At 40.1% G+C, this 12185-nt stretch overlaps 1 protein-coding gene across 1 annotated transcript in view; it reads right to left on the bottom strand.

The window, feature by feature from the left end:
* Window positions 1–9900, bottom strand: part of LOC102008473 (zinc finger protein OZF-like) — a 15668-nt gene extending 5768 nt beyond the window's left edge. The window contains 1 exon segment of the mRNA XM_013509377.1: window positions 9777–9900. Within this exon segment, the coding sequence (XP_013364831.1) occupies window positions 9777–9779 (3 nt within the window). The 5' untranslated portion in view covers window positions 9780–9900.
* Between the last annotated feature and the right edge of the window lie 2285 nt (window positions 9901–12185).

Raw genomic sequence — 12185 nt, 5'->3', positions numbered from 1 at the left:
ATTAGCATAGGGATATTATAATAATAAAAATAAAACTGATTCACTCACAAATCACACCTTTCATTTGCTAAAAAATTGGAGCTGTAAAGTAAAGACTACGAACATTCAATACCTTGTGAGCAATGTGACACCTTGCATAATATACATAAAAGTTATATATATTCCAACTTTCACATCAGTCATTAATAGAGAATGACAAAGGGTGTCAGTAAAGAAAGATAACTGTCAATGGATCCACATGTAAATAGAACACTGACTTATGATTTAGCTAACAGTATACATCTCTGGATGAAAGGACAAAATTTTTCACTTACATTCAGGACAAAAGAGGTATGCACTTAGAAATTGGGACTGCATACTCTTCTAGCTTATGTACAAAGATTAACTATTGAAATGGAAAAGATAAACTGAAATGACTTTAGAATTTATAGTGAAAGACATGCAAGTAAAAACAGTGTTTCCTCAAAAAAAAAAAAAATCAACTACACATCACAATCTAAGGAAAACGGGAGTTAAACAGAAAACATCTGCAGGGTACACAATACAAACATTTTGTGTACAGTTAAGATCAATGAACATAAATCTAAAAACTAACAACAACATATCTGACTCAAGAGAATCAATGAATAGAAAACAAATCTCATTTCTGAACATCACCAAAGAAAACTGAAAAGCGGAAGAACAAAATAAGTAGATTTATTCAAGAATTGAGAATCAGCTGCTCCAATCCACACTCTTTTCCTTTATCATGGAGTTTCCCAAAATCCATGACAAGTGATTTCTTTCCAATGTCTATGAAATATATTGTGCTACTCCTGGGAATAGACATGATTCAAGTAAAAATAAAAAGCCAGAAATAACCACTAATTTCCCAACTCTACTTCAGGTCACTTCAATAGCTAGGTGCCTGAAGTAGAGTTGGTAAATTAGTGGTTATTAAAAGAATTAAAATGCAAATAGACAATGAGTTAGGACTTTGAACCACTAGTGAGTGACCTTTCTCCCCTACAAAAATGCAGAATCCTTTCCACTAAAGTTGTAGCTGCTAACTACTTACTAAGCTCCTGACTTTCTAGAAATTTAAAGTAGAAATAGCTAGTTTTTCTCTAAAACTTGGACCCTGCATGCTGAGATGATCAGTTAGAGAGCCTGGGTTCAAAGTGGTTGCTTTGGCTGGCTGTGGTGTCTCACGACTGTACTCCCAGCACACTGGAGGCTGAAGGAGGAGGATGGCCAGGAGTCTGAGACCACATTAGGCTACCCAGATAAACTTTGTATCCCCCAGAAAGAAAGGGGGGTTATTTTAAATACACAGAGCCATGTGTCACAGGTGGCCTGGCTACCCACTTTGGATGACAATCAAGGAGTGATTCTCATTTCTTCATTTGGTTCTGGATCTCACTGTTCCACGTTGTCAGATTAGTTCTGTTTAGGCAGTACCATCATTGTGAGTAAAGGTCTCACATGCGTCATGCAAATGATAACTTTTTTTCATTTTGTGGATGGAAGCCAGGTTTGCCCCAACCACTGCATCCTCAAACTGGAGGAGATACAGATGTGCCTGACGCTGCTCAGAAAGGCATTCTGGGCTTACTGTGTCACAGTGTGGACAGCATGCAGGGGATCTAAAACTGTCCCTGTCTGAACAAAGGGAAAATTGAGACAGATGATAACTTATGACCAAAGTCTTAGGAAGACCTCAGAGCCCAGAGCTAACAAGCAGGGAGGTGGCAGACTGCCCTAGCTGGCCACTTCATTCCAGAACTCACACAATTCAACCCACTCCCACTTTCCATCCCATAAAGTTACCATTGTGTGGCTTGAGGGTCTCCCAGGACCCCTTGCTGACCTAAGTAAGAAGCAACAAAAAAATGTATAGTCAGCTTCGGGCGCTCAGCAGTGAACTCACACTGAGCACTTCAGCTCCAGGACCCGGGAAGAGCCCTCTGCTCTTGGCCTACCTGATCGGTTAGTTCAGCCAGCTGGCACCTTTATCAGTGGTTAGCTCCTGGACTTGTCTCTCTCCTATGATATCAATCTTGCCTCTCATAACTAATACTTGCATTTAAGGGTTTTATTGCTGGCTTTTGAGAGTTGCCCTGGGATTCTTAAAGGACTGTGTGCTCTGCTGAAGGTGGTCCTGAATTTTAGTAAGAAAGTGCCTGGGTAAATGTCCTATTTAAGAACCAATCCTTTGATAACAGAAAACATTATGAGGCCAGGCCATGCTAAGACAAATTGGCCTGGGTAGGGGCTGCTTTGGGGAATGAGGCAATATGTATTTCACTAGGATTTTCACACAGTGTCTGTCAGTCTACTGATTTTCATTCAAATAAATTGGTATATTTCCATCAAGAGGAATATATTATTGTGTAAACAAAGACACTACACATAAAAGAAAACAATTTCTGAAAAAGAGGTGAAAGAATAGCAAATAGTCCTACTACTTAAGACAAGCTACATACTATATATTTTTTTTATTTTAAAGAGAATAGTAAAAAAAAAGAATGGCAAAATACAAACAAAACAAAGCAAGCACATTAAAGATGATACGGGGTTTCAAACCAAATGATAGGAATTAACAGTGGTTGTTATATTACATGGTGTTATCTTCAACAAAGTTGCTCAGATTACCAGATGTAAGAATGGAAGATTGATTAAACCATTAAAGAGAATAAGAAAATAATAGTTTAAAAAAACATTAGAGACAATACAGAGTTTCACTAGACATAATGGTAGGAATTCACCAATGGCTGTTATACTGCATATTGCTGTCTTCACATCAGTTGCTCAGATTACCAGATATAAGCATGCAAAATTGGTCAAAATATAAAATTTTTTTTTCCCGGTACCAGGAATTGAACTCCCGACCTTGCGCTTTCTGGGTAGGCGCTGTGCCCTTGAGCTAAATCCCCAACCCCGTAAAAAAAAATTTTAAGCATCAATTGTTCCTTTCAATAAACTACGAGACATCAGTAGTACAGTTATCCAAGCTATCCTTCTATATACATGTCTATCAACATGCACTAAAGTCAAAATGGATCAAAGATCTAAATATTAAAACAGACACACTAAATCTAATGGAAGAGAAAGCAGGTAAAAATCTCAAAGACATACGAGTAGGCAGAGAGTTCATGAACAAAACCCAAACTGCATGGGAAATACTTTGAAGAATCAACAACTGGGACCTCATCTTATTGAAAAGTTTTTGCACAGCAAAAGGAATCACCAACAGAGTAAAAAGAAAACCCACAAATTGGGAAAACATTTTAGCCAACTGCCTCTCAGACAAAAGACTTCTATCTAGAACATATAAAGAATTTAAACAATCAGGCTCCCCCAATTCAAAGCCCAAATCCAAAAATGGGCATCTGAGATGAATACACACTTCTCAGATGAAGAGATACTAATGGAGAATAAATATATGAAATAATGTTCAACATCACTGGTCATTCGAGAAATGCAAATTAAAACAACACTCAGATTCCATCTTACCCCAGAAAGAACGGCTAGCATTAGGAAACCAACCAATAACAAACGCTAGAGAGGCTGTGAGGAAAAAGGAATCCTTCTCCACTGCTGGTGGGAGTGTAGACTGGTGAAACCACAGTGGAAATCAGTGTGGAGATTCCTCCCAAAACTAGGATTAAAAGGGGGCTGGGGATTTAGCTCAGTGGCACAGTGCCTGCCTGGCAAGCATGAGGCCGGGAGTTCGATTCCCGCTACTGGGGGGGGGGGCACAACACACTAAGATTAAAAGTCCACTTAACCCAGCTATTCCCCTTCTGGGTATTTCCTCAGAAAAATTAAAACCATCATGCCACAGCAATATATGTGCACCCATGTTTATAGCAGCACGATTTGTCATACCTAAATCTTGGAAACAACCTAAATGCCCATCAGCCAAGCAACGGATAAAAAAGATGTGGTATTTTTATACAATGGAGTATTAGTCAGCTATTAAAAAAGATAAACTCGAGGCTTTTATAGGTAAATGGATGCAACTAGAGACCATACACATAAGTGAAATAAATCAGACCTACATGTGTAAACATCATGTTGTCTCCCTAGTGTAAAACATGAAAGAGTAAATGAAACCAAAAGCATATAATACATGTTATGAAAGGGATAGCAACTGCTCAAAAAAGGAACAACTGAGATGAGGGAAATAAGAAAAAGAAATAACGAAGCGGAAGAAAATATAGAAAGATAGCTATGATAACTGTACTGACGTCTAATGATTTATTGAAAGGAAGCATTAATGCTTTATTTATTTATTATTACCAATTTTCCATACTTATATCCAATAATCAGAACAACTAATATGAACACAACAATATGCGATATAACAACCATTGTTGAATTCATATCCTCTTGTTTAGTGAAACTCTGTATCATTTATAATGATTTTTTGTTTTCTTTTTATTTTTTATTCTCTTTAATGGTTTAATCAATCTTGCATTCTTTCATCTATTAATCTGAGCAACTTTGAAGATAAAAATGTGTAATATAACAACCAATGTTAATTCCTATCATTTTGTTCTGAAACCCTGTATCATTCTTACTGTTTTTGCTTTGTTTTGTTTTTGTTTATGTTGTTGGTATTTTGCTGTTGTTCTTTTTTATTATCATTATCTCTTTAAAATAAAAAAATGCCAACAAAGAAAAGCCCAAGTCCTGATGAATTCACTGTCGAATTCTACAAGAAATTTAGACAAGATTTAATACCAATACTCTTCTAACTCTTAAATGAAATTGAAAGGGAAACAATACTCCCTAGCTCATTCCTGGAGGCAAGTATTACCCTGATCCCAAAACCAGAGGAAGGGCTGGGGATTTAGCTCAGCGGCAAAGCGCCTGCCTGGCAAGCACAAGGTCGTGAGTTCGGTTTCCGGTACCGGAGAAAAAAACCAAAAAAAACAAAAACAAAACAAAAACCAAAACCAGAGGAAATCCCAATCAAAACAGAGAACTACAGACCAATCTCCGTAATGAACATAGATGCTAAAATCCACAATAAGATACTGCCAACAGAGCCAAAGAAAAAAAATCACAAGATCGTCTCAATTGATGCAGAAAAAGCTTTGGACAAAGTCCAACACTCGTTCATTATAAAAACTCTACAGAAAATTGGAATCAATCGTTTTAATCTCAATCTATTAAAAGCCATCTTCTATAAACCAACAGCTAACATCATACTAAATGGTTTTAAAAAGAAAAAGCTTTCACTATAAAATCGGGAACAAAACAAGTATGTCCACCATCACCACCCCTATTTACATACAGTTCTGGAAACACTAGCCAGAGCAATTAGACAACAGAGAGAAATAAAATGAATAAGGATAGGAAAGAAAGAAGTTAAATTAACATTATTCAACATGACATGACATTCTACATAGATCCCAAAAATTCCACCAAAAGACTTCGCTGTGGGGGCTGGGGATTTAGCTCAGCGGCACAGCGCCTGCCTGGCAAGCGCGAGGTTGTGAGTTCAATTCCTGGTACTGGAAAAAGACCAAAAAAAAAAAAGACTTTGCTGTGTACAAACAACAAGCTCACTGAGAGAAATATTTGGGAACCCACATGCTATATAAAAGCATGCAAAAAATGAAATACTTAGGAATATATCTAAAACAGGACATAAAGGATCTATATTTTGTTTTGTTTTTTGGTACCATGAATCGAACTCAGGACCTTGCGCTTGCCAGGCAGGCGCTTATGCCACTGAGCTATATCTCAGTCCAGGATCTATATTTTGAAATTTACAGTACTTTAAAAAGGAGATCAAAGAGAATACAAAAAAATGTATAGCTATCCCTTGTTAGGGGTAGAAAGAACCAATATAGTTAAAATGGCAGTACTCTCAAAATTATTATACAGATTCAATGCAATTCCGATCAAAATACCATTAGCACCCTTCACAGAACTAAAGAAAACATTCCTAAAATTCATTTGGAACCAGAAGAGCCCTACAATAGCAAAGGCAATCCTGGGCAAAAAAGCAGGACAGGAGGCATCACAATCCCTGATTTCAAATTATACTACAAAGCTACAGTGCTTTAAAAAAAGATAAAAAGAAAAAAAGAAAGCACTATATTGGGGGAAAAAAACAGACTTGATAACCATTGGAACAGATTATAAGATGTAGACATAACTACAAGCACACTCAGCCACCTTATTTTTGACAAAGGGGCCAAATATGTTCATTGGAAAAAAGCCAGTTTAATGAATAATACTGGAAAAACTGGCTCTCTGCTTGATCAAGACAAAATTAAGACCTATGTATATCACCATACACTAAACAGAGTCCAAATAGATCAAAGATCTAAATATTAAACCAAAAACACTAAATCTACTGGAAGAGAAAGTAGGTAAAAATATTGAAGACATAGGGGCAGGCAGACCATGAACAACTTGAAAGAATGAACGACTCAGATCTCATCCTATTAAAAAGCATTTGTACATCAAAAGAAATCACCAATAGAGTGACAAGACAACCCAGAGCAGGGGAAAAAATTTTTAGCTAACTGTCCCTCAGATAAAGGACTTCTATCTAGAACATAAAAAGAACTGAAAAAAATCAGACCCCCAAATTCAAAGACCCAATCAAAAAATGAGCATCTGAGATGAATATAGGCTTCTCAGATAAACAAATACAAAAGGCAAATAAATACATTAAAAAATGTTCAACATCATTGGTCATTGGAGAAATGCAGATTAAAACAACACAGATTTCATCTCACCCCCCAAAAGGAAGGCTGCCATCAAGAAATCAACCAATAGCAAGGGGCTGGGGATTTAGCTCAGCGGCAAAGCGCCTGCCTGGCAAGCGCAAGGTCGTGAGTTCAGTTCCCAGTACAGGAGAAAAACCAAAAAAAAAAAAAAAAAATTAACCAATAGCAAATGCTGATGGTCCCATGGGCAAAAAGGAACTCTTTTCCACTGCTGGAGGGAGTGTAGATTGATACAACCACTGTGGAAATCCCTCAGAAACTAGGATTAGAGGCCCTATTCTACCCAGGTATTCCCCTTCTGGCTATCTTCCCAGACGAATTAAAAACATCATACCACAGCAATATATGTGCACCCATGTTTATTGTAGCACAATTTTTAATAGCTAAATATTGGAAACACTGACAATGCCCATTAACTAAGGAATGCATAAAAAAAGTTGTGATATTTTTATACAATGAAGTGCTACTTAGCCATAAAGAAGGATAAACTTGAGACTTTCACATGTAAACGCGTGCAACTTGAGACCATACTCATAACTGAAATAAATCAGTTGCAATTCTAAACATTGTATTGTCTTCCTGGTGTGAGTAACTTAAAGAGGAAATGAGTTCTGAAGCGTGCAGCAGATGATGGGAAATTAGAACAAATTGTTCAAAAGCTGAAAGGAACCAGGATGGTGAAAGGGGAAAGGACAATGGAGAAAAGGGAAAAATGCAAGTCAGTTACACTATTAGTGTCTCTTAGTTCATGAAAAAGGAAGGTTTATACTAATATTCATTTGAGAAATATTTATCCCCATATCTTATAGCTTGAGCAACTACTTTGAAGATAACAACATGCAATGTACTATTGGTTTGGTTGTTTGTTTGTTTTTTTTTTTTTTTCCAGTACTGGGAATTGAACTCACCACCTTGTGCTTGCCAAGCAGGCACTGTGCCACTAAGCTAAATCCCCAGCCCCCTAACTATTGTTATTCACCTATGATTTTGTTATGATTTTTTGTTTTACCTTTTTTACATAAAAAAAATTCAGTATCGTGCCAGCAATGTGACACTGTACATATCTGTGAAAGACACTCACATTCACCTTTCATGTCAGGATATGATTAGTAGAGAGCATGACCAGTGGATCTCAGGGAGGTAAGACAGCTTTCAATGGACCCACAAGTAAATAAAAGGGGCTGGGGATTTAGCTCAGTGGCACAGCATCTGCCCAGCAAGTGCAAGGTCGTGAGTTCGATTCCCAGTACCAGAAAAAAAAAAAACCAAAGCCACACAAATAAATAGAATACTGATTTTGGATGCACCTGGAGTTGTATATATCCATGGAAGAAATTTCATTTATATTCAGGGAAAACCAGGTATGTGCCTGGAAACCTGGATTGTTCACACATCTATTCTGTCTACACAGGTAATATGGGAAAGATACATTTCAATGCCTTAGAAATTTATACTGAAAGAACATTCAGATAAAAACAACTGTTACCTTGGCTGGGGATAGAGCTCAGCGGCAAAAGCGCCTGCCTGGCAAGCGCAAGGTCGTGAGTTCGGTTCCCGGTACCGAAGAAAAACCAAAAAAAAAAAAAAAAAAAGAGGCTTCCTTTCAAGGAAGTGTTCTTAGCAGGGAAACTTTCCCCTCCCTCGTCAATACATTAGCAACACCTGCATGTTTCTCAGAATTCAAAAATCTATGGAAAGTCTCACTTCAATAGTTCAACTGTGAAGAACAGTTTATTTGGTTAGCTTACAAATAAGGCACCTAGCTAGGGAAAGGGCCTGAGGTAGTGGTGTGAAAGTAGCGGTTTTCACAAGAATCCCAATGAGAACAGGTAATGACCCAGGACGTGGAACCTAGACTGAACTTTGTGCCGTATGAGGAATGCCCACTAAGAGTCGCAGACACTCCCTAGTAAGCTCCTGAATTCTAGGTATTTAAAATATAAAATACTGAACTTTCCCCTAAAATCTGTTTCCTTTAAACCCTGCACGCTGATAAAATGGCTTAGAGAGCCTGAGTTCAATGTGGTTGTTTTGGCTGGGATGGACTCCCACCAATTCAGAGGCTGAAACAATAGGATTGCCAAGAATTCAAGGCCAGTCTAGACTACACAGAGAGTTGAAGGTCAGTCAGAACTGCATAGCTAGATCCTGTCTCAAAAAAAAGACGTTGGTGGCCGGGCGTGGTGGCGCACTCCCGTAATCGCAGCACTCAGGAGGCTTAAGCAGGAGGATTGTTGCAAGTTCGAGGCCAGCCTGAGTTACAAAGTGAGTTCAAAGCCAGCCTGAACTGCACAGCGAGACCCTGTCTCTGAAATAAATAAATAAACTTCACAGAATGTTGTGTAACAGGTAGTGACTAAACAAATAAGCAACTGCTGTTGTGTTCCACTTGTTTATAATTTACTTTGTATTGAGCGCCACAAGGCTACCCATTTGGGGCACTTCCTGGAATTCTGGGAGCTATTCTTATTTCCAACAAAATCTCTCCTAACATCCCTTTTGGTTCTAGACCTCATTCTTAAAACTTGAGAGATTGGGGCTGGGGATTTAGCTCAGCGGCAAAGCGCCTGCCTGGCAAGCATAAGGTCGTGAGTTCGGTTCCCGGTACCGGAGAAAAACCAAAAAACCAAAAAGAAAAAACTTGAGAGATTATGAGTTCTGTTTATGCAGTAACATCACTCGAGGAGTGGTCTCCTGTAAATAATTCACGTAATAATTTTTTCATCGCTGAGGATGGAACCCAGGATTGACCCAAAACCACTGCTCTGCTCAGACTGTTGGGAGATACAGCTGTGGCTGGGGTCACCCAAGAGGCCGTCTGGGCTTGCAATATCACAGTGGGGACAGTATGATGGGGACCCAGAACTGTCCCTGACTGAGCAAAACGAAATTAGCAACAGATGATAACGCAAGAACAAAGACTTAGGAAGGACTCAGGATCTGCAGGTAAGCAGGGCGGCTGAAGATCGCCATAGCTGGTTCTGGCCACCTCCTTCCACAATTCACACAATCTTATCCCCACCTCCCGGCCCATAGCGTCACCATTGCGTGGCTTGAGTCTCCCGGGATCCTTTGAATACAGCCCGCAGTAAGTAGAAATCACAGAAAAAACGTGGTCTGGTCCGCTAGCAGCTCTCAGCAACGCGCTCGCGGCCGGACCTTCCGCACCAGGACACAGGAAGTGCCCTCCTCCCTCGGCCCTCCTGATTGGGTAGTGCGCTCAGCCCACGCCTTAATTTCTGATTGCCTCCTATTGCGTCTTCAGCCCGCTGAGCTGTGTTTCCAACGGTATGTTTTAATCAAGTTTTAGGCGGGCGTGGTGGCGCACGTCTGTAATCCCAGTATCCGGAGGCGGAAGCAGGAGGATCCTTAAATTTGAGATCAGCTTGAGCTACAAAGTAAACTCAAGGCCAGCCCGAACTGCATTGCAAAATTCTGTCTCAAAAAAGACAAAATAGGCCGGGCATGGTGGCGCACGCCTGTAATCCCAGCACTCGGGAGGCTGAGGCAGGAGGATTGTTGAGAGTTTGAGACCAGCCTGGGCTACAAAGTGAGCTCAAGGCCAGTCTGAACTACGCAGCGAGACCCTGTCTCAAAAAAAAAAAAAAAAAAAAAAAACAAACGCAGGGCTGCAGGAGAATTGCAGAGTAGATGCCATTTTGCATGAGGCTGAAGGTGAAGCAGGAACGAGGCAGGACACTGTGGTTCCCATTGCCAGTCAGGTCCCATGGCACAAACCTGAAGGGACCAAGGGTAAAACTTTTTCTTTTGTCCTTTTGAGACAGGGTCTCACTATGCAGTTCAGGCTGGACTTGAGCTCACTTTGTAGCCCAGGCTGGTCTGGAACTCACCACGATCCTGCTGCCTCAGCTTCCCCAGTGCTGGGATTACAGGCGTGCGCCACCACTCCCGGCCTCAAGGGTAAAGCTTTACAGGGAACAGGTCAGAGACTTCACAAATTTCCTGCAGAGGACCTAGATTCTGCAGATCCAATCTAGTTCATCTTAGCACACCCGGCCCCACACTTACGCTTCTTCCAAGATGTTTCAGAGTCTATTTGATTCCTGCAGTCTGAGGAAGGCATTCAGCAAGGGAGACACTACCTCTTGGGCCCTTTCTCAGAAGATGACACTGGGTAAGAACTACGGCAGCAAAAAAAAAAAAAAAAAAAAAAAAAAAAAATTCAAAAAAAAAAAAAGGAAGACTCCACATTATGAACTGCTGTGATCTTCCTGTGCTGCTCTCCAGCGCACAGCCCACGCTGCCTTTCTGCCTCTCACAATAGCTGGTGATCAAAGACCCAACCTCTGAGATCTGATGGACGAAGTGATCCCTCATCTGGGCTGGTGAGCAAAGAGACAGATCCTATCCCTGAGTTACACCTGGCTGCTGAAATGGTCCACCTGGGGATTATTACACTTAGACTGAGCTTGGTCTTGTCTTTCCAGTTCCGCTATCTGCTTTTTAACTGTGCTTGGTGGATGTTTCCTGTTTCTTCATCTTGCAGATAGGGCCACAATTGTACTCAGGTGATTTCAGACTTTATCCTGTGGCAACAACTCCTGAACTCAGAGGAGAGCTGCTGAGAGCAGGTCAGGCAAACTCAGTGTGGGTTGAGGCAGCTGGTTTCATTCCGTTATCAGGCAACCAGGCCTATTTTACCTTTTCATGATTGTAAGTTGAATCCAGGGCATTTATATTGAGCTATCTCCCTAGCCCATTTTTTATTTTTTAAATTTTTCAGTATGTTGCTAAGTTGCCAGGCTGGGCTCAAAGTGTAAACTTGAAATCCTCTTGCTTCAGCTCCCCAGAGTTCTGAGATCACATGAATGTACCATCTCGCCTGGCTCTTACCACTTTAGTAAAAATCAGTAAATAATAAAAAATGAAAACAAAGAAATATAATTAGTAACCACATACATATATTGCTGTTTTTTGTTTTTGTTTTTTTTTTTTTTTTTTTTTTTTTTTTTTTTTTTTTTTTTTTTTTTTGGTTTTTCTCCGGTACCGGGAACCGAACTCACGACCTTGCGCTTGCCAGGCAAGCGCTTTTGCCGCTGAGCTAAATCCCCAGCCCCTGCTGTTTTTTGGCATTAATATTCTACATAACAATCAAGAGGGCTGCGGATATAGCTCAGCAGCATAAGCACTTACCTGTCAAGCCTGAGGTCATGAGCTTGATTTCCGGTACCAAAAAAAAAAAATTTAAAAATTAAAATAAAATAACAGTCAAGAGTGCAGAATGTGGTGCCAGGGATATAGCTCATCAGTGCAGTGCGTGAGGTCCTCAGTTCTATTCCCAGTACCCACAAAAACAAACAGAAAGAGTGAGCTGGGCATGGTGGCGCACACCTGTAATCCCAGCACTCGGGAGGCTGAGGCAGGAGGATCGTTGTGAGTTCAGACCAGCCTACGCTACAAAGTGAGCTCAAGGCCAGTCTGAACTGTGTA

The sequence above is a fragment of the Chinchilla lanigera genome, unplaced genomic scaffold, assembly GCF_000276665.1.
Source record: "Chinchilla lanigera isolate Chin_1 unplaced genomic scaffold, ChiLan1.0 scaffold00168, whole genome shotgun sequence".
Classification (NCBI taxonomy): Eukaryota; Metazoa; Chordata; class Mammalia; order Rodentia; family Chinchillidae; genus Chinchilla; species Chinchilla lanigera.
The sequence above is the reverse complement of the archived record's forward strand: the minus strand, read 5'-3'. Positions and strand labels throughout refer to the sequence as shown.